The 22,628-nt window shown below is 43.8% G+C and overlaps 1 protein-coding gene and 6 non-coding genes across 7 annotated transcripts; 5 read left to right on the top strand and 2 right to left on the bottom strand.

The window, feature by feature from the left end:
• The first annotated feature begins 128 nt into the window (after window positions 1-128).
• On the top strand, window positions 129-20,561 carry pdca (phosducin a). The gene is made up of 7 exons (XM_069173247.1): window positions 129-163; window positions 1,916-1,970; window positions 17,706-17,763; window positions 17,974-18,110; window positions 18,221-18,440; window positions 18,623-18,735; window positions 20,373-20,561. The coding sequence occupies exons 3-7, from the start codon at window positions 17,718-17,720 to the stop codon at window positions 20,559-20,561; spliced, it is 705 nt and encodes a 234-aa protein (XP_069029348.1). The 5' UTR covers window positions 129-163; window positions 1,916-1,970; window positions 17,706-17,717.
• trnag-ucc (transfer RNA glycine (anticodon UCC)) lies at window positions 2,443-2,514 on the bottom strand. The gene has a single exon. It is a non-coding gene; the product is annotated as a tRNA-Gly (tRNA).
• trnak-cuu (transfer RNA lysine (anticodon CUU)) lies at window positions 2,857-2,929 on the bottom strand. The gene has a single exon. It is a non-coding gene; the product is annotated as a tRNA-Lys (tRNA).
• Window positions 3,039-3,112, top strand: trnan-guu (transfer RNA asparagine (anticodon GUU)). Its single transcript has one exon. It is a non-coding gene; the product is annotated as a tRNA-Asn (tRNA).
• On the top strand, window positions 3,803-3,876 carry trnan-guu (transfer RNA asparagine (anticodon GUU)). Its single transcript has one exon. It is a non-coding gene; the product is annotated as a tRNA-Asn (tRNA).
• Window positions 5,109-5,180, top strand: trnad-guc (transfer RNA aspartic acid (anticodon GUC)). Its single transcript has one exon. It is a non-coding gene; the product is annotated as a tRNA-Asp (tRNA).
• trnad-guc (transfer RNA aspartic acid (anticodon GUC)) lies at window positions 5,846-5,917 on the top strand. Its single transcript has one exon. It is a non-coding gene; the product is annotated as a tRNA-Asp (tRNA).
• Window positions 20,562-22,628: the final 2,067 nt, after the last annotated feature.

Raw genomic sequence — 22,628 nt, 5'->3', positions numbered from 1 at the left:
AGCGAGTGAGCGAGCGCGTGCGAGGTCAACGGTGGATGACGAGACGAAACGTCATCAGAGCGGTGGACAGGGCTGTTAGTTTGAATTTAAAGCATGCTGTGTTGGGAACTCTTTTCGCCAGTGTGGGTACGGGACATTACCGGATTTAGGAACGAGAGCCCAGGTAAATATCACCTTACTTTAATGCTAACTCGCGATTGTTTACGATTTATTTTTGTGGAGCCGAGCAAACCTCGGCTAAATTCAATGCTAATGCTAGCTTGCCCACCAGGCGTCGTTCCCTTCACGTGAAGTTCAGACGAGCTCGTTGTGTTGTTTATCTACGTTCAGCCAACGTGTCAACAACAACACGGCCCAAGACAAGTGTTGGAAATTTGAATTCTCGTAATGTTTTGTAAGAGTTTGGCCGGACTCCAGGGCAGCTCTGTAATAATGTCTGCTAGGTAAAGTGTCACCTGTGTTAACGTGTTAAATTGGCATGATGGTGTCGAATTTCTCCGTAACCCCTTTTTTTTTTTTAGTGTTTCTCTTTAACTTGGACGTGATCGGGCGAGTTGTACTTTATTTATTTACATTTATAAGTAGACATCTTATTTGTGTGTGCAAAGAAAATCATTGTTTTTGCACCACAAATTTGACAACACTTTGCCAGTGTTAGACTTTAAATAAAACATTTTTTACAGCAGCTCAAATCGATAAAAAAAAAAAATTATAAACCAATCAGTGTTTTATTGGATGGAAATGTTGCAGTGGCTTCGAGGCATGCGTGTGTGCGGGAAAAAATGAAACGCTGTCCTCGTACAGAGGTTTCGTACACGTGAAGCGCCCCCTGCTGGCGGAAGGTTTCTATGCAGCTGAGCACCACAAGGTCTTTTGAGCCCATGCGTTAGGAAACGTCTGTCTAGCTAAAATATATGGTGTCTGAAGACGAAGGAAAATCTACTTCTGTAAAACATAACAAAAGCATAATCTTTATAACAGCTATTGATATTATTGAACAAAAAACACATTAACAATGGCCCATATACAGTAAAATTTCAAAATTACCATGTGATTTGACTGAGTTTTCTGTTTGACCCATATTGCCCACTGTGTGAAACCATGACTGTTACTGATGATTTGCACGCCACTGCTCAAGAATAAATCAGGTACACATGTTTGGATTTACGAGTTGAGCATCATTGTGGTGTTTTCTTCAAAAACAAGTACTGTATATTTAATTGTACAGGAAATTAACTTCGCGGTCTCCAGATTATGGCCCCTCCCACCACCTCACGTGTGTTGTTCTCTTCTGCTCCTCCAGCTTCCTTCTGTCAATCCTTTCCTTTCCTTTTCTTACTTTCCTTTTTAGTTCCTTTTGCACCCTCCTCAGCTCCTCTCTGTCCCTTGATCAGAAAACAGTCCTCGTTTCATTCAGATCTAAAGTCACCCAGGGCTTGTTTGAAAAACACTGCACCTTCTTGGTGGGCACAGTGTTCTCCACACAGAAGTTCATGTAGTCTGTGATGCAGTAGGTCGAACCGTCAACGTCCTCCCCGTAATGGTTTATCAAGCTAAACCATGATGTCTATGAATGGGTGCACAATTTGGCAGTGAGAATTAGTAATAAAAAGGAGACATTGCCTATAATTTTAAATGTCAAGTCACAGTGTTTTTGAAACAGGACACTAACATGAATATCTTATATTGTATGTTGTTTCTTAACTAATGACAATTGTTTGTAATTATTCAAACTATTTAATCTTTTATCTTAAATTATAGGTCTTTACTTTTACTGTTTTTATTGTAAAGTACTTTGTATCTTGTAACTTTGGTTTTGAAAGCTTCTGTGTGGTAACTAAGAAGTTATTATAAACTTATTAGTATCATTACTGAAATGAATGAATTCACTATAGTATCTTTTGTCTGAATCTAGAGACGGATGAAAGTTACAAGCATTCTCCACCCAGAAGCAAGTGATCAACTAAAGGGTGAGTAACTCCTTTGAGATAAATGTTCTATCTTAATGTTGCTGACATGATGATGCTGAATGGACATTGTTGTCCCTGAGTTTCACCCTCCTGTTTTTACTGGTATTAGAAGAGCGGCTGTAGTTGTGTTTGTTGTTACACTTGTTGTTACACTGGCCCAGTGCAGTCCGTTGCATGAGAACTTGGTACTTCAATTACTAACGCTTATCAGTCAAAGTGACAAAATATGATTCTTGTCGTTTCCTGTTAAATTGAAACTGATGTAATCATGGATTTGGTAGTGTGTACAGGAATAGTAAAGTGAAGAATTGGCTCTTGTTTCTTTCTGGATGGGGATCACCATGTAAGTAGTTACTTGTGCTGAGTTGTATTCACATGGCACAGGAAAAGAGAAGGATTATTTTGCCTTTGCACAACCTTTAACAATACCACAATATCAAAAGCTGCAAGAAACATTTAGAGTAAAAGTGTTTGCGTTGGCCGGGAATCGAACCCGGGTCAACTGCTTGGAAGGCAGCTATGCTAACCACTATACCACCAACGCTTTGTTTTGTAGAAAAATGTACATTCCGTGAAATCTGTGAATTGGCCTCATAGACGGCCATGTTTGCAAGCTAAGTCAAATATCCCTTGTTGCTCAACAGGGTATTTGTTTTGTATTCGTTACCGCTTTGAACATTCCTCCCTCTCTCCCCCCCTTCCTCCCCACCCACCCACATGAGTCTGACATACACTTGTTGTCGGCATGCGTTTAAAAAGCAACCTTAATCAGGGCAATGTACAATATAGGAAATAAAAAAAGACTAGATGTAGCTATTTTTTTTTTACTTATAGTATCTGTTGCAACTGTATTGCTCTACTATAAATAATATTAACAAAACATTGCCGCCCAACGTGGGGCTCGAACCCACGACCCTGAGATTAAGAGTCTCATGCTCTACCGACTGAGCTAGCCGGGCTGCATTTGGACGTTATCACATGACTTTTTTTCCCTATATTTGTCGTGACGTTTCTCAAGGTTACGTTGGATCTGCTGTATCAAGATATCTCTGTCAGGTGCTGCATCAGGTCTCTGTGGCGCAATCGGTTAGCGCGTTCGGCTGTTAACCGAAAGGTTGGTGGTTCAAGCCCACCCAGGGACGAAGGCATGTGTTTTTCTCTGGCAGCAGTAGTTGATGAGATTTCTTTCATGTAGTATTTATCAGATTAGTTTATCGGTCAGAGATGCATTGCAAAATGCTCACCTCCCGTCCGGAGCAACTTGGGCTTCAGTGTTTTGCCCAAGGGCTCTTCTGTATGTGCACAGGGGTCCATGTGCACCGAATTGCTAAGTATGTGTCGATCTGAGTGGTGCTCCAAACAGAACAGTGTGTTAGGTTTTGTGACAAAACTGACTCCAAATGCAGGACATTGACCATAAATGAAAGACAAGTGAAATGTTTTTACGGAAAGGTGGAATGGTGCAGAGATCTGATCTTTGCTGTGCTATGGGAAGACCAGGTAGGGTAAGGAAGTGTACACACTTGGAGAACCTGCCCATGATGGTGAGTATGGTACTTTTGTATGGGGGGGGGGTTGGTTGAGTCTGCTGGGACTCTCTCACCAGAGACTCAACCTCCCAAGAGACAGCAGCAACCACACATGAAGGTGGTAACATGGTCTCTAGCTGGGTTGCAGATTCCATAGGAAAGAGCATCTAGTTAATGTTGCAGGATCCTGGGTGGTTTCTTAGGGTGAAGGCACAGTGTCCTAAAAGAAAGACCATCGTAAATGTCTTGTGGTATGTCCACATAACAGGTGCAGCATTTCTGTTTGAGTTGCTATGATGGGCTGTCTCTGTGGCGCAATTGGTTAGCGCGTTCGGCTGTTAACCGAAAGGTTGGTGGTTCAAGCCCACCCAGGGACGTGTTTTTTGGCCTTGACAAGGTTAATGTATTGTAGAGCCTGCACAAAACTATAATTTTCTGCCTGATGTTGATGTTACGGTCTACACAAATTCTAAGACTAAAGGTTGCCCAGGACATAGGAACAAGTAGGAATGGTAGTGGTATTCATATGTAGCAGGTATGAACTCTTGGCATGGAGTAAAGATAATGTTGCTGAAGCATGTAAGTTATACTAGTTTAGTTGTAAAATATGTAGCGTATGAGTGTTGAGGGGAGTAACTTCTGGGATGTCAACTTCTTCTTGAGCCTTCCCAAGATGTCGTGGGCCTAACGTGATGAAACACAGGTAAAAGGAGGTTCCCCTGCACACTCTTACCTTGTTGCTAAGGCTTTGTACGAGGTAGTGTCATACTTGGGTGTGTAAGAATAGCATGCACAGTGTAAGCATAGTATAGAGTTAGTGAGGCATCTGATAGGTGAAGGCAGGTGGTAATATTTAGCCAGTTGACCCTTGTGGTGTTATTCAGAATCATATAAGTCCACAATGTGGACCAGGTCACGGGTTGGCCATAACAAACACCATGTTCGAGCATATGGTGGTTCATGAGTGTACCTGGTACCAGAACACCTTCGGCTGGAGATCAATGATCGACTTTGTAGTTGTATCAGCTGATCTGCAGCTGTATGTGAAGAGAGGAGCAGAGCTGTCAGCTGATCACCACCTGGTGGTGAGTTGGATAAGATGGCGGGAGAGTCAGCTGGAAAGTCCTGGCAAACCCAAACGCGTAGTGAGGGTGTAATCGGAACGTCTGCCGGAGGAACCTGTCCTGGAGGTCCTCTACTCTCACCTGCGGAAGAACTTCTCACCTTCCTTACTTCAACTGGTCCAAAGTATTCTACTTCCATCTTGGTAAATGGTGGTAGATTAGGAAGAATTCTCTCCTTTCAAAGATCTGCCATATTTTGTTCTACTGCTCTTCCCTTGCAACGTCTGCAACAAACACATTCAGCAAGGATCTTCCTTCAACTGTCAAGAGGCCATCCTGCAAAATTGGATCCAGTCTATATATGGGACAACTCCCACAATGGTTGTCCAGTGTCAAATTGCACCGCCTGGAAGCCACCTTCAATCCGTGTTGTTCTGTCTGTCATCCGTCCCTGAAGAGATTAAAACGCTGATATGTCTTTCTTGAGTGCTTATGTGTGGATTGCACAGTCATACTCATTGCCACAAACATATTCACATATCTGCTCCTCGTTAGTATAGTGGTCAGTATCCCCGCCTGTCACGCGGGAGACCGGGGTTCAATTCCCCGACGGGGAGGTTGTTATTTTGCTTTACACACATCTTTCATTTCACCTGACTGGGAACCACACACAGGAGGTTCTCCAGAGGACCGGGACTCTCTGCAGGTTGAGGCTCAGCCTAAAAATGTGCATAAGTACATCACAGCGCTGATCTGTATGTGCTTTTGATGTCACGTGGAGACTGCCAGAAAGGTTGGGAGGCCTGCACTGTGCTCTGGTGGGAGGGGAAGGGGGAGTGGAAAGGGGAGAGGGCAGAATCAAACATATTGAAAAATATGTTTAGTTCGTTTGCCCATTCGCGGTCTCCAGATTATGGCCCCTCCCACCACCTCACGTGTGTTGTTCTCTTCTGCTCCTCCAGCTTCCTTCTGTCAATCCTTTCCTTTCCTTTTCTTACTTTCCTTTTTAGTTCCTTTTGCACCCTCCTCAGCTCCTCTCTGTCCCTTGATCAGAAAACAGTCCTCGTTTCATTCAGATCTAAAGTCACCCAGGGCTTGTTTGAAAAACACTGCACCTTCTTGGTGGGCACAGTGTTCTCCACACAGAAGTTCATGTAGTCTGTGATGCAGTAGGTCGAACCGTCAACGTCCTCCCCGTAATGGTTTATCATCATTATTTATGTAAGTAACTGATGGAATGTTGTGCAACAAGAATGGAATTCACCCTGTAGTTGTCATCTTCTCCTCGTTAGTATAGTGGTCAGTATCCCCGCCTGTCACGCGGGAGACCGGGGTTCAATTCCCCGACGGGGAGTATGTACTTTTCCTTAATGCAGTTTGGTCATGTTTTGTTTACAGTCATTTTTTATTTTTTTTTTGCAGAATTAGAGTTTGCTAAATGCCTGCTTTTAAAAACGGAATTATTACTGGTACTGTAGTGAATGACTTTTATTTGTCCTGGTGACACACTTGGAGTCTTCTGCCCTGCCACTGTGTTCTCAGACACCGGTTTTACCACTTCAGCAATGGGAGGATCGGCCACTTCGAATGAGAGGGTGAGTAAACTGTACACTGACTTTGTGTACTCGTAGGAGCTCTGAAAAGGAGAGAGAGACCAGAAGAGGAACAGGTTAAAGTATTGAGCACACTCCACACAAATGAGTTGCCTGAGAGGAATGAAGAATGTGCAGTGTGAAGCTTGTTGTCTTGAAAGAACCTCTGGGAGAGAACAGCTCAAATACCAAAGTTATCTAAGTGTCAACCTCCACTATGAAATGCTGATCAGTGTCCGGGATGATCAGGATAATAGTAAAACCTTTCTTGAGCCGCTGGGGGACCACATCAACACATCATTAAGGCCGTGGTAAAGTTAACAAGAGAAACAGCAATGGAGCAATAATGGTAAATAAAGTGCAAATCCTAAAAAGTGTTGAAGTTGCTGACAGATGGACTAGACCAGGGGTGGCCAACCCGCGGCTCCCGAGCCGCATGCGGCTCTTTGCCTGGTTTCATGCGGCTCTTTTACGTTCATATCAACATTTGTGTTTGTGGTTTTTTTTTTGTGCGTGTTCGCTTCGCTTGAGTTCAATATGGTATTTTCGTCAAACGCGCATGCGCATGAGGTGAAATTCCGCAAAGCAGGAGGGGCAAAATCATTCGAGTAAACAATTAGTGTCAATTTCGCTCTCAAAATGGCAGGAAAAAATGCACAGCTAAACGAAAATATGAAGATGAACACAGGACGTTTTTAACAGAGTGGAAAAGTTTATATTTTTTTGTTGAACGTAATGGCGAGCCATTCTGCCTGATATGTCAGACGTCATTAGCGCATTTCAAAGCTTCAAATCTTCAGCGCCACTTCAGCTCACTCCATGCTAACATCGATAAGGAATTTCCAAAAGGGACTGAATTTCGCAAGCACAAGTTGGACACTTTGAAAAGTCAGGCAGAAAAGCAGGTACAGTTTTTCCAAAAAATGACGAAGCACTCAGAGACTGTCACGCTTGCATCGTATCAACTGGCTTGGAACATTGCACGGGCTAAAAAGCCATACAATGAAGGGGAGTTCGTTAAAAAATGCCTCAGTGACGTTGTTGAAATCTTGTCTCCTGAAAACGACAAACTAAAACGAATGGTATCAGATGTCCAACTGTCCCGCCACACTGTTGAACACAGAATATCGGACATTAACACGGCTATTGAATCACAGTTGCACTCTGACCTTCAAGCATGTGAGTATTTTAGTGTCGCATTGGATGAGAGTTGTGACGTACAAGACGAGCCTCAGCTGGCAATATTTGCACGGTCTGTGTCAAAAGATTGTGTGATCAAAGAAGAACTCCTTGATGTTGTGCCATTAAAAGACAGAACCTGTGGCATAGATGTGAAAGAAACAATGATGGCTGCATTTGCGAAAGCAAATCTGCCCATACCGAAGCTAACTGCAATAGCCACGGATGGAGCACCAGCCATGATCGGATCTGTGAACGGACTTGTGGGGCTGTGCAAAGCTGACCAAACATTTCCCGAGTTTTGGAATTTCCACTGCATCATCCACAGGGAGCAACTCGTGTCTAAATCATTGAATTTAGACAACGTCATGAAGCCTGTGATGGAAATCGTCAACTACATCCGCACACATGCGCTTAACCACAGGCAATTCAAGAATCTCATCGCTGAGCTGGACCAAGGACTTCCAGGTGACCTGCCGCTGCACTGCACTGTGAGGTGGCTGTCCAAAGGCAAGGTGCTCGCTCGCTTCTTTGAGCTTTTGGATGCCGTGAAACTGTTCATGGAAGAGAAGGACAAGGACTATCCCGAGCTCTCGGACATCGAGTGGATTATGGATCTGGCCTTTTTGGTCGACATGCTGTGTCACTTGGACAGACTGAACCTGACCCTGCAGGGTAAGTTAAAAATGCTGCCTGACCTGCTGCAAAGTGTGTTTGCGTTTGTCAACAAACTGAAGCTGTTCAAGGCGCATATTCAAAAGGGAGATTTAACGCATTTTCCCACTCTGCTAAAAGCCAGCGGGCAAGTCACCAGCGCCGCCCTGAATAAGCAAAGAGCCAGATATGCAACACTGGTTGAAAACCTGCACGCAAGCTTTGTCATCCGGTTCCGTGATCTACAACTGAAAAGGCCACAGATTACGTTCCTCGTCGACCCATTTAATGCGGAGACGGACTGTTTGAAAGCCCCGCTAGTCACAGATGAGGCTGCGGCTGAGTTGGAGATGATCGATCTTTGTGAGGAGGACCAACTGAAACCTGCTTTAAGGGAAGGGACCATTGAGTTCTGGAAAAGTGTGCCAATGGAAAAAATACCCCAATGTCAAACGGGCTGCGCTTAAGATACTGTCAATGTTTGGGTCAACATCCGTCTGCGAGTCTGTGTTTTCTACCCTGAAACACGTGAAATCAAAGCATCGATCTGTTCTGACTGACACCCATGAGAAAGAATTGCTTCGAGTGGCAACAACAGAATACAAGCCAGATTTGAAGAGGATTGTTCAAGGCAAGGAATGCCAGAAGTCCCACGAAGCAACATGCATAGTAAAAGAAAAACGCTATTGTAAATTATTATGTTTTTGTTTGTGGACTTTGTTGAACTGAGAGTTTGTGTGTGTGAGACAGTGCACACAATGTTCATTGTTGAAAATGACTGGCCTGTGGTCTTAGTACTGTAGGAGTCCTTTTCTGTCATTATCATGTTGGTGTGTGACATGATAATGTCACACAATAAATTTGGCTGAGCAGAGGTGTGTGTGTAAGAGGAAGGGATGGGGTGATGTTCATGTGTGCCCATGTGTATGATGTGGCTCTTTGCGGTAACACAGTAAAAAATGTGGCTCTTAGTCTCTGACTGGTTGGCCACCCCTGGACTAGACGGTTCATCCTCGGAGGCGAACTGGTGAGAGGGCATCAGGTTTGATATTCTTAGATCCGGGACAGTAGGTGATGGTGAAGTTAAATCTGCCAAAGAACAAGGCCCAGCCTTTCATATTAAATTAAACTAACTAAACAATAGAGCAAAGATTTAAGCAGCAAACAAACAACCAACGGTATTATTGTTAGTTGATGCATTTGACCAGAGTCAACTCATCCCCTTCTTGTAGACAGCGTTGATATTGGTCTTCCAGGTCAGTCTGTTGTCATGGAGACACCCAGGTACTTGTACTCCTCCACCAGGTCCACATCCTCTCCCAGAACTCTCAGCGGTTGTGTCGTCTTCCTCCTGAAGTCGACCACCATCTCTCTGGTCTTAGCAAAGTCCTCCACTACTGCCCTGTACTCGTCCTCCCGTCCATCCCTTATATATCCGACCACTGCAGAGTCATCAGAGAACTTCTGCAGATGTCTTGACTCTTGAGTTGTACTGGAAGTCAGTGGTGTAGAAGGTGAACAGGAAGGAGACAGAACAGTTCCCTGTGGAGCTCCAGTACCACCGACCACCGTATCAGACAGCACACCGCCCAGACGGACAAACTGGTCTGCCTGTCAGGTAGTCAGTGATCCAGGGGTAGGTGGACGTGTCCACCCCCACCACCCGCAGCTTCTCACTCAGCAGCAGTGGTTGGATGGTGTTAAATGCACTGGAGAAATCAAAGAAAGTGATTCTCACAGAGTCACCGGTTCCATCCAGGTGAGACTGAGCTCGTTGCAGCAGCGGAGGTGTTTGGTGTCCACACCTCCCTCACATTCTGCTGGAGTTTGGCCTCCAGCTTCCTCCTGTAGGAGTCCTTGAACTCCCTCATCTTCTCCTTCAGGTTGTGCTGAACTCTCCTGAGCTCCTCCCTGTCCCCAGACCTGAAGGCTGCTTTCTTCTGATTAAGAAGCACCTTCAGGTCACTGGTGATCCACGGCTTATTGTTGGGGAAGCAGTGTACAGTCCGAGATGGTACGGTGGTGTGTTCACAGAATTTGATGTATTCTGTGATACAGTCCGTCATGCTGTTGATGTCCTCCCCATGTGGTCCACACAGCACATCCCAGTCCGTGGACTCAAAGCAGTCCTGTCTTTAGCCTCCTGTGTCCACCTCCTCACAGTCCTGCTGGTTACAGGCTGCCTCTGCACCAGAGGTCCAGGGTTTTATTGTTCCGTGTGGGGCAGTTCACATACTGGTGGAAAGTTGGTAGTGCTTTATCCAGACTGGTTTAAGTCTCCAGTAACTGCCAAAAATGCACCGGGATGCTGAGTCTGAAGTTTGGACACAGTGGAGCAGATGGTGTCCACTGCTGCCTCTACGTCAGCTGATGGAGGAACGTACACAGCGTCAACAATGGCAGACGAGAACTCCCTCGGCAAATAATACAGGCGCATCCCCACGGCTAGAAGTTCAATGTCTGGGCTACAGAAACGTTCCTTCACACACACATGGTCAGGATTACACCACCTCTCGTTCACATACATTGCAATCCCTCCACCTTTCTTCTTACCGCTCTGTACAACGTTTCCGTCCACCCGAACGGTCCTGAGGCCGGGTACGGCCCTGAAGCCGGGTACGGTCCTGAGACCGGGTACGGCCCGGAATCCGGGGTACCGTCCTGAGGCCGGGTACGGTCCTGAAGCGGGGTACGGTCCTGAGGCCGGGTACGGTCCTGAAGCCGGGTACGGTCCTGAGGCCGGGTACGGCCGCAATGTGAGTGCAGCCACCTCAATGAAACACATGATGCTGCGCTCGCGGTACTCTCTGGGTCTTTACCAGCGCGCCGAGCTCATCCGTCTTATTGGCCAACGACCTCACGTTCCCCATTAAAATCGCCGGTACCAATGGTTTATGTTTCCTCCTCTTTGCCTTCATCTTAGCGCCAGCTCTGCAACCCCGACATCTTCTCTGCAGTTCCTCCAGGATTTCAGGGCTCGCTCCGGGCAGCAGCAGCTGAAGGTGAACAGGAAGGAGACAGAACAGTTCCCTGTGGAGCTCCAGTACCACCGACCACTGCATCAGACAGCACACCGCCCAGACGGACAAACTGGTCTGCCTGTCAGGTAGTCAGTGATCCAGGGGTAGGTGGACGTAAGAGTAAACAATGCCCCCAATCCTCTGCGTGTGGCTCTCCGTTACAAAGAGGGAAAAAAGTAACAGAAAAGCAACCAGAAAAGTGGGACAAAAAAGCCACGGTCCATTGCCTGCCTTAACAAAACGGGAAAGAAAAAACAACTCAGAAGAGAGGGGAAAAAGGTTTATAAAGACTTAAAACTAAAACACACACGGGGAGCTGCTGCAACAGGCTGCCACTAACACGGAGGAGGTGGGCCACTCAGCTACAGCTCGGGTTTTTTTGTGGTCCGTCCTGACCTGGCCAGTCTCTATTATGTATCCGGGGAACTGCATCCAGCTAACGGGAAACTCATATTTTTCCACCTTCATGAAAAGCTTATTTTCAAGAAGGCTTTGGAGGACACAACGTTGGTGAGGTCAAAGGGTGTAACGAGGTATTCAAATATCGCGTTGGGGTGTTAAAAGCAGTCTTCCACTCATCCCCTTCATGGATGCGGACAAGGTGGTAAGCATTACGTAGGTCTAATTTAGAAAAGATGGTGACACCAGACAGGGAGACAAGAGGCAAAGGATACATAAAAATTGCCAACCTTCCTTTATAAAGAATCCTTCCAGATCTCCATTCACCAACGTTGGGGTTGATTATTTGGGGTAAATCGCGATCAAGAGAGGACGTAGCCTGGATAAGTGCTATGGGCACATTTGTACATGTATAGCACGTAGAGCAGTCCACTTGGAAATTGCTTATTCGTTGGATACTGACTTGTGTATAATCGCCCTGGCCAGGTCTGTTTATTGAAGAGGACAGGTCTCTCATCTATGCTCAGACAATGGAACCAACTTCATTGGTGCTGAAAGGAAGTCAAGGGAAGCTCTTGCTGTTTAAAATCACAGCAAAATGCAAGACGCCTCTCCACAGGAAGGGATAAAGTGAAGCTTCAACCCACCAACAGCATCTCATCATGGAGGTGTACGGGAGCGCATCATAAGGATGGTCAGACAAATACTAACATCAGTTTTACATCAACAGACCCTGAATGATGAAGGTTTCCATACATACAGCTCTGTATGAAGTCAAAGCCACTCTAAACGACCACCCCATCACAGTTATCTGGACACCAAATGATGTGGAAGCTGTCACACCCAATCCCCTGCTAACAATGAAAAGGAAACCAGTCTTCCCACCTGGTTTGATTGAGAAGGTGCAGGAAATGTATGGAAGTGAGCTTCAGGTGATGAGCAGCAGGTGTGTGAATGAGGGAAGCAAACAGTTTCTTGACTGTGCGTGAGGCAGCTTGGCAGCGTTTTGTGCATACTGTGATGAACTGAAATTGCTGAATGGAAACCAACCTGTGATGATTTATGGACGAAGCTGTTTTTCTACCAGTGTTAAGGTGAGCATCACCGACTGACAATAAATGGGTCACTGTACTCAATGAGATACTTCATATTGGTCATTGTTTGTTGGCCCAGAACACGCATCCGGATAAGTTCTCCCTGTTCGCCCTTCAGTGGCAACTGAATGGATGTATTTTTAATGGAAAGCGGCTCAAAGCTCCTTGCATGCTCTGTATGCTAAATTGTTGAATGACGATGGAGAACATATTGTTAGCAGCATCAGCAGGACTTCATAACAGTGAACAAAAGAAGAGAACTGTTGCCGTTAAATTTAGAAAGCACAACTATCCACATTCACAATGCATCAAAATATGAGAAAAGTGACTGCAGAGATGGCAGCTACAATTCCAACATCTTAATCCAGCAGTTGAATGACTGTAATTCACAGATTTACTTTTGTTACAATTTAAAAGTTTTGGAAGTACCAGACTGGTATATTTGGCCAAATTTTATTTTGACTGCCAATGTTTAGAACAAATCAAAAAACGCATTCTCTTATTTCTGCTTTTTTGTTGTTGTCATCAGTCTATAACACTGAGCCTGGTATTACACCTAATCATATTAGACAACATCATGTTACAGTGACTGTGATGATGAAGATGACAGTGACGATAAAGCTTATTCCCTTATCCCTCTCCCCACCGTTTACTAAACTTGTGCTCCAGTCACATCAGTTCTCATTCTGGACCGCAGAGTGAATATCTGGATTGACAGAAGATAAAAGATAAACTAGACAACTGACAGTCCTTAAAACTGACATAGTTCTCACTCAAGACACAAAGGTAAGAATTGCTGACTGTTTTAATTAGATACCATGCAGATAGTTTAACAACCCTTTTCTTGCATTGCAAAGAGCCATTTCTGGAGCAGCAGGTATAACTTCACCACAGAGGACTTAATCAGAGCTTCTTACACAGACAGAATTCCATTAATATAAGTCGTTGGTCAGCAGTCTTTAATTTGTAACCATTTTGCATTCAAATATTTTCTGTGTATATTTACTTTTGCAGTATCATCAGATTTCCCAGACATGTGCGTTGTTTTCTCAGCAGCACATGGGGATTTATAGTATATGTATACTTTCTGAATTGTATTTGAGTTAGGTAATATCAACCTTGCAAACAAATGTATTGCTTTGATAACATGGAGGAATAAGCTGCCTCAGACTTATGGGCTTTATCAGTTTTATGTCTGACGTAGCTTTGATTAGGACCGTGTTGTCATCGTCAGCTCAGCTGCATCATCAACTTTTAATGTGGCCTTTACTGGTGGATTGAGTGGACAAGTAGTTTTCTCATGAGGGAGCTCCTTGGTACTCAGAGCTCCAGTGCACAATCTGTGCAGAACCACAACAACAATCTCCGTTAGTTTTCTAGTCATTTATTTAGTGCATGCATACGTCATTATGTTGTTGTCACTTGAAAAACAGCTAACGAGAAAAAAAGAAGTCACTTGGACGAAGGAGCTCAAATATTGTGATCTCCCACGAGATTATTATATTCAAAAAGTATATATTCTCTTTAATTAGTGATTATACTGGTGATCAATGAGTAATTAATTGATAAAGTAACATTCTTTGTCTTTTTAGAGTCTCTAAAGATGTCATGTTATATTTTCTGGATCACAAAAATAGATTAAAATTGATCTGAGTTTCAAAAGTGTCAACAGAATGATCAGATTAGCTGGCAAATTATGTCATCACACACGCACATACGTACGTAGGAAGATATCCTGAGCATATGTGCATGTCAGACTCCTGATAATCTCAGCAGCATAAGCTGATAAGTAAACTTCAGCCTGGTTCACAGTAAGTGTTCATGACAACAGTGTCATTCTGCATGGACCAATGCACACTCACACACACACACACACACACACACACACACACACACACACACACACACACACACACACACACACACACACACACACACACACACACAGACAATGCTGCAGATAGTCAGGGTTGGATGTGTCACAGTGTTCAATATTACTGAATGCTGAATTGCTCATTGTTTTGGCCTTTCATCCACACGGAAATGTTTTCTCATCAAAATGACACCATGAGCAAAGAAACAAGAACTAAAATGTGAAATCAGAATCAACTCAGAATCAAACTCAACATTAGCAACAAACAGCAGGATTTGGTATTGTTCCATTTTTTAGACTCCTAATAAGCTTTGTAGGGATCTAGGAGAAAGTTAGACCTGCTGAGAGGGAACATTGTACAAGATTAGATGTACATTTGTAGGTCAGGTACACAGGAAAACCCACTTTTCTAAAGTGGCGATGATCAATGAGCTTTCAGTTGGTTTCAAGCAAATGTGCAGGGATACACTCACTTACTTTGCTGGGATAACTACCGTACCATAACCCCCTGCAAGCGCAAGAGGAATGCAGAAATGTAGATCAGTTAAAAAGACCTAAGAGTCAATAAAACTAGTGTTTGTCTCTGATATTCAGTGAGGAAACTTTTGAAATATCAGGTGTTTGCAGTGCGTATTGATTCCCAAAATTGGGGATCGTAACGAATGCCATGACCATGTTTGAGTTCAGTGAGTCCAACTTCTTAGTCAAAGTGGCAATCAAGCACTGAACAATTTGGTGAACAAATCTTTAGAATTAAGCTTTTGAATGGGCTGGTAACAGGGACTGGAGTCACTGAGACCAGTTGCACAATACTAGTGGTGGAATTCTGGAAAAGAAGAAAAGCTTTTTGGCTGCGTTAGGCTGATGGTAGGGTCCAAAGTTTTCTCTCCTCATATATTATATATATTATATGCAACAGAACAATTAAAATACAATGTGGAGAGTGTGACTATGTTAGGTAACTTAGACGTGACATTAGGTTAGGTTAGGTTAGGTAGTTACTTTATTAATCCCCGAGGGGAAATTTTTTCGCTACAGCAGCATACAGAAGCAATAAGATAATAATAGAACAATAGAAAAGCAATAAAATAGCAGTAAAATAGCAGTAAAATAGCAGTAAAAATATAAATATAAAATGCACAGTATATACAGTACAGTATATATCTATATATATTATATACAAACAACCAAGAAAACACAGTCAACAGTATTATTGTTATGTGATGTATTTTGCCAGAGGTGAGTTATTGTACAGTCTAATTGTGGTCGGCAGGAATGATCTCCTGTATCTGTCCTTGTGACAGCAGCTGGAGGAATCTTTTGGAGAAAGTGCTCCGCTGTCCCTGCAGCAGGTGGTGGAGAGGGTGATCAGGATTATCCAATATGGATAATAGTTTGTTCAGCGTCCTCCTCTCCACCACCTTTTCCAGACTATCCAGATTGTAGCCGATGATGGAGCCGGCCTTCTTCACCAGTTTGTTAAGTCTGTTGGTGTCACCGGCTCCAATGCTGCTCCCCCAGCAGACCACAGTGAAGTACAATGCACTGGCCACAACAGACTGGTAGAACATCTCCAACATCTCACTGCACACATTGAAGGATCGAAGTTTCCTCAAGAAAAAGAGTCGACTCATCACCTTCTTGTAGACAGCGTTGATGTTGGTCTTCCAGTTCAGTCTGTTGTCATGGAGACACCAGGTACTTGTACTCCTCAACCATGTCCACATCCTCTCCCAGAACTCTCAGCGGTTGTGGAGCCGTCGTCTTCCTCCTGAAATCGACCACCATCTCTCTGGTCTTGGCCACGTTCAGGAGCAGGTGATTTCTTCCCACCCACTCCACAAAGTCCTCCACTACTGTCCTGTACTCATCCTCCCGTCCATCCCTTATACATCCTACCACTGCAGAGTCATCAGAGAACTTCTGCAGATGGCAGGACTCTGAGTTGTACTGGAAGTCAGTGGTGTAGAAGGTGAACAGAAAGGGAGACAGAACAGTTCCCTGAGGAGCTCCAGTACCACTGACCACCGTATCAGACAGCACACCGCCCAGACGGACAAACTGGTCTGCCTGTCAGGTAGTCAGTGGTCCAGGAGACGGTGGACGCGTCCACCCCCACCACCCGCAGCTTCTCACTCAGCAGCAGTGGTTGGATGGTGTTGAATGCACTGGAGAAATCAAAGAAAGTGATTCTCACAGAGTCACCGGTTCCATCCAGGTGAGACTGAGCTCGTTGCAGCAGGTAGATGATGGCGTCGTCCACTCCCACATGAGGCTGGTACGCAAATTGCAGCGGGTCCAGTGAAGATTTCACCAGCGGCCTGAGGTGTGCCAAGACCAGCCTCTCCAGCACCTTCATCACATGAGATGTGAGGGCAACCGGTCGGTAGTCGTTGAGGCCGGATGGAGTCGTCTTCTTCGGTACAGGAACCAGGCAGGACGTCTTCCACAGCACTGGGACTTCCTCCTGCTTCAGGCTCAGGTTGAAGAGGTGTTGTAGGACCTCAGCCAGCTGGACGGCGCAGGTCTTCAGGACCATGGGGCTGATGCCGTCAGGTCCTGCAGCCTTGTGCTGGTGGAGTCTCTCCAGCTGTCTCCTAACCTGGCCAGTCGTCACAGAGAGGGGTGTGTGTGTGTGTGGGGGGGGGGGGGGGGGCATGGTGTCGATGGAGGAAGAGCCCTTTGAGATTGAGGGCTCTATGCAGTTCACCAGGGGGGACAGAGGGGGGGGGGGCAGCAGAGGTGTTTGAGAGGTGTAAGGTGTGGAGGAGACAGATGAGAGTGGTGAACTAAACCTGTTGAAGAAACAGTTTAGCTCATTGGACCTCTCCAGGTTCCCCCTGGTTGTTCCTCTCCAGGTTCCCCCTGGTTGTTCCTCGCCAGGTTCCCCCTGATTGTCTCTCTCTCCCCTTGAACCCAGTAATCTCCTTCATACCGGTCCACACCTCCCTCATGTTGTTCTGCTGGAGTTTTGCCTCCAGCTTCCTCCTGTAGGAGTCCTTATCAATCCAAAACATCCGGCTTGAGTCTCAACAGTGCAACAGGAAGTTCTTCATTCAGGATCAGATTTCAGTTCATAGACCGCTACACACTCTGAACCTTTTCAGGTGCAGACATTATGTACAATATGCAGTGGAAAAATGTTTTCATTATTCATTGGGTAATATTCCAATTGGCTGATGTTGGGGCCACACCTCCAGCCAATTGGAGTGATTGTTCATAAATAATGCAAATAAATGGCTTGTTTGAAGTTGGAGTTGAAATTGACTTCCAATCACCTCACTTGCTTTCTGCATGGACCCGGTCCGTTTGTGTGTTCTCTGCATTGCAGGCTGCCAGCAGGATGTCTGCCTCCCAGGATGAAGAGGATCTGCCCGCCAATCACACAGGTCAGAGACATTAGTCGGCCAGATGCAGTGCAGTGTTTGAGCTCAGCATAGAGTATCAGTAACATAGTTTAACTGAGGCATCAACAAATCCCCAGTGAGACCTTTCATGGAAAGGCTGACTGACTTTATTGTTGTTTAAACTGTATGTTAATATTTAAGTATGTCTTCATGAAGTAATATTTTCGAGGGCATATTTTCGTGTGTCTCCAGGTCCAAAAGGTGTAATTAATGACTGGCGAAGGTTTAAGTTGGACAGTGTGGATCAGACTGTCCCGCATAACAGGAAAGAGCTGCTCAGGCAAATGTCCACTCCTCGAGAGGATGACAAAGAGCGACTCAACAGAAAGGTGAACGGAAACACACACCAAACCTCAGGAAACCACTGACGCAGAAACACAAATGAAAACACTTAACTGGAGCTAAAACAAAGCAGTAACATGTATTTCCTTGACTGTAGATGAGTGTTCAGGAGTATGAACTGATCCAAGAGGAGGATGAACGCTGCCTGAAACGTTACAGGAAACAGTGTATGCAGGAAATGCACGAGCGCCTGAGCTTCGGTCCCAAGTTTGAAATAGTCCATGAGCTTGAAAGCGGAGAAGCCTTCCTGGAGGTGATAGAGAAGGAACATCAGTTGACCCCTGTGGTTGTCCACATCTACCAGCATGGCGTCAAAGGTTCGGCTTCTTTTTATTGTGCATGCTCAAGTCTTGATCAATGACCCATCAGTATAGTTCGATCTGAAGTACAGTCTGATTGAATAAGATATTATACTCCTGATGAATCCATGTATCTCTTTAGGATGCTTCCCTACAGAGCTGTTTGCTCATAGGTAACAACGTTGTTTGTCCTTTGTCAGGCTGTGAACAGTTGAACTCATGTCTGGACTGTCTGGCTCTGGAGTACTCCAGCGTAAAGTTCTGTCGTATTGATGCTGTGGCGACAGGCGCTGCTGAGCGCTTTTCCCCGGAGGTTAGTAAACTGCTCCCAAAACAAAACCACACAGGTAATACTCATAGCAAAACAAAACATTGGGTGAATTGAATCACAATATTCACTGTATATACATGTAGCATAAACAGTATAGATTCTACTTTTGATTAAAGCACAAAGTTTGTAAAGGGCAAACATATTAAGATCTGTGAGGTTATGAGAGGTTAAATGACTGTTGCCCCCCTCCCATTCTTCCCCCTTTTGAACAGCAACAGTTAAAGTGTTGTGCACGGGGTGTTAAAAAGAGAAGTACTTGGTACGAAAGGAGATTTCTGTCTTTTCAAAAGAAGGCAAAAGAACACAACAGTATGTTTTTAGATGGCACAGAGCAAAGTTCCTGGAACTAAAGAACCGAAGGGACAAAAGAAGGAACTAAAAGTCCAAATGCTGCACACATTATCAGTGCATCTGAAAAACAATCGTTTAGCAAGGACTTAAATGTCATCTGGGCTGTATTTAAAAGTCCTGCACTACAGCTGTGATAAACAACAGGTAATGTCCAGGTGTCGTTGTCGTATTGACATTTGTTGCACCCGAAGACTGTCGATAAAGATGGATGACGTCCTTTAAGAAAGTGAAGCCATAATATCGGAGAACTGCTCGCTGCCATCTTATACTGGCGATGTCATTTAAAACCAGTGTTCACAGAAGTGGCCGAGGCAAAGAGACATGAGACTGATATCACAGAAATATGATATCAGCAGCACAAGATGTCCATGCCATGTCCAAAATGTTTTAGTACATAAGTGTCCAGTCCATCATGGCTGCACCAAGCAGCGTCTTATTTAGTGAATGAAGTCAGGACCTTGTTGCTGCTGTGTCTGTTTGACCAGTTGGAAACAGTTAACCTTGCAAACTCTTCCACAAAACATCCTGAGCCTTTGAAAGGTAACCACCGAGTTAGAACAGAATTTAGTCCCTGAAATAAACTACATTTAGTTTCTGAGTTCTGACTGTTTTTCTCAGAAGGTTTCAGGGTCTACTGGAAAAGTTTCCCGTTGTACAAATGCCCCATCAAATCTCTATTTTATGTCCCTTTTCAGGATTTTTTGGAAGTTTATCAGAGTCAGCCAGCAACATTAAGACTTTGTTTTCTTCACAACTTTAAGTAAAGTTGAATTACCAGCGACAGCAGCTCATGAAATCCAAATGTTGTTGAGAAGTTGTTGAGCAGATGGCTAAACTGATGGCTGCTGGCTAAAATAAAAAATAAATAAAACTGTTTGTCTTATGTGTTAAATCAAGGACCGATAATTTAAACAGATTTCCATTTCAATAAGTGGTAAATGTACCACTGGTATAGTTGTAAATGGCATCATGCTGAAATATTATAATTTTATTCATATTAAAATTAATTTTAAACCCACTAAAATGCCTCATTATAATAGCTGCAGCAATAATGAGGCTAAATTTAATTTACCCGCTCATAGGCTATAATAACAAACACAACTAATTGTTGTCAGTTGTTGTATTATTACTGAGGAACATTAACTTATAAACGCATGTCGTGTTATAAGAGGCTGAATATTGACTCCTTTAAGAGAAGTGTCACTGTCAGTAATAAATGATCCACTTCAGAGACAAGCACATCTGGATTCCTGTCTTTTTCCTTCCAGGTTCTTCCCGCCCTGCTGGTGTATAAAAGTGGTGAGTTACTGGGTAATTTCCTGGATGTCACCAAACACTTCAATGAAGATTTCTTTGCAACGGACGTGGAGGGATTCCTCAACGAATACGGCCTCCTACCAGAGAAGGAGTTCGCAGCATGTGTTGATGATGAGGACGAGGGAGGGGACGTGGAATAGAGTACCTGAAGGCAGGGGTGTGTGTGTGGGGGGGGGGGGGGTGTAAGGAGAGCTGAAGACGTGGAGGAGGACACACGCACACAAGTAAAGAAAGCATATATACTGCATGTCCAGATAAACACACACAATAGTAAACACCCAGCAGCACTCTGAATGCTGATTGTCTTTAGGAGCAGGTTGGTAGAACCTGCAGGGTGGGAGGAAGTCCGTGCTGAAACACTGCTTGGCAGTCATATCAAAACTCTCCAATAAAAGACGTCCTCATTAAAGATGCTGTCTGTGTCTGTCTGTGTTATAATGTTACAGGTAACTAGTGGACATTTTTATGTTTTTAATAGATTTATTGCCATAGGAGGTCATATACAGTCACATGAAAAAACAAGTCCTTCCCATGTAAATTGTTGACGTTTTGAACATACAGTATTTGAACAAGCAAACACTCGATCTTATCCTCAAAGAAATGACATATAATTGACACTTAGTAGTAAATTTAATATTTCAAATATAAAAAGAGTCACATGGAAAAAAGGACATACATCCCGACATTGATCATATCTTCTAATCCATGAAAACTTAATCAAGGGTTCTTGATTAGGTGCCTTGTGATGTGTTCTTTTAATTATTAACAAAATATCAATTTGACGTGTCCTTTCTTGGAGTATAACACCTTTATCTGTCGGCACTGTTTCAGGGAGGAGTAAGTATTTCGGTCGAACTGTGCTAAATGTGGCGAATTGACACGCTTACTTTGTATATGATGAGTTTGAGATTAAAAACTCCATTGAAGTGGTACTTTTCTACCCAGTTCACATTGGAAAAAAATCTGTGAATGAATGAAGAGAACATGTTAGAGAATATTGGTAGTTGTAATAACAGTATTCATAGCCAAAGCCAATTTTCCATAATTTCTATAGATAGATAGATAGATACTTTATTAATCGCTCAGAGGGAAATTTTTATGTTACAGCAGCATGTACATGGCAAAAATATTGAATATAACAAAAAAAAGTGCACATTGTATACAATAAAATAAAATAGAATAGAATAATATGAAATAAACTAAAATAAACAACAGTGCAATGAATTAGAACAAAACAATAGACAAAACAGCAGTGCAAGTTAAGTTCTATTGTAGAGCAATGAAAGCAGACCCGTTACCGTGTTCATCCAACAGGTGACTGAGATAGAAGCAAGATTTAGAAATATCAATTTCAGTGACTGGAAAGCTGTTTGTCATTTGAATGATCATGATAGAAAAGAAATGCAGAAGAGATGCAGCAAATACCTAAAACGGCACACCAGTAGCCCTAACCTCCCGCCGGTGTAAATGGATGGAAAAAATGATTGTATCCAGGTTAACATTTTTCTTTTTAAAGAAGATTGATCAGAGTGGCTTTAGAAACAGAGGATCCACAGCAAATTATATTGTTAAAGCAAATAATGAGATGGAAAGGACCCCCAATACAGTATGAAGGAAGGGAAGGCTAGAGTCCCCTTTCACATTCAGAAATCTTAGAGTTCCATGTGGAGAGAAGTTCTTTAAGTGAAATAAACAAGCTCGGAACAAGCTGGAGGGTTAACCCTAGTGTAGTCCTCGGGTCAAAATGACCCGCAGCTGTGTTCAACCAAGTTCTATTTTATTTCTATATTTTTATATTTTTTTGGGATCATTGGTCATCATTCTTTAAAGAAACCCTCACAGCCTCCTTGTCACCAATGATCCCAAAAAAATATGAAAATAAAATAGAACTTGGTTGAACACAGCTGCGGGTCATTTTGATCCAAGGACAACACGAGGGTTAAATGACAGAATCATCGATCTTCTGTCAAATAGAACAATTCAAGTTAAAGTAGGGTAAGGGACAGTTTTGCCATAATAAACAGGATACTGCAAGGTAGGGTCCTCGGTACAGCTGTTTTTCAAATCTAATGTTTTTCAACTGTAATGATTAATATCATTGTCATACAGGTACAGCTAAGCAGACAAGCTGACGATGGAGCAACATGGAAGGGGGAACATTTTCTCGTGTGTTGAAACGTATACGGAAAGCAATAGTCAGAGTAGAA

This window comes from Embiotoca jacksoni, unplaced genomic scaffold (genome assembly GCF_022577435.1).
Source record: "Embiotoca jacksoni isolate LCO1_2020_lvr unplaced genomic scaffold, fEmbJac1.0.p SCAF_59, whole genome shotgun sequence".
Lineage (NCBI taxonomy): Eukaryota > Metazoa > Chordata > Actinopteri > Embiotocidae > Embiotoca > Embiotoca jacksoni.
Note: the sequence above shows the minus strand (reverse complement) of the source record. Positions and strands in the feature narration are given on the sequence as shown.

Coding starts and splice junctions, on each gene's coding strand:
- pdca (XM_069173247.1), top strand. CDS start 17,718: ATGTCTGCCTCCCAGGATGAAGAGGATCTGCCCGCCAATCACACAG. Junction 17,764..17,973: donor TCTGCCCGCCAATCACACAG/GTCAGAGACATT, acceptor GTGTGTCTCCAG/GTCCAAAAGGTGTAATTAAT. Junction 18,111..18,220: donor AAGAGCGACTCAACAGAAAG/GTGAACGGAAAC, acceptor CCTTGACTGTAG/ATGAGTGTTCAGGAGTATGA.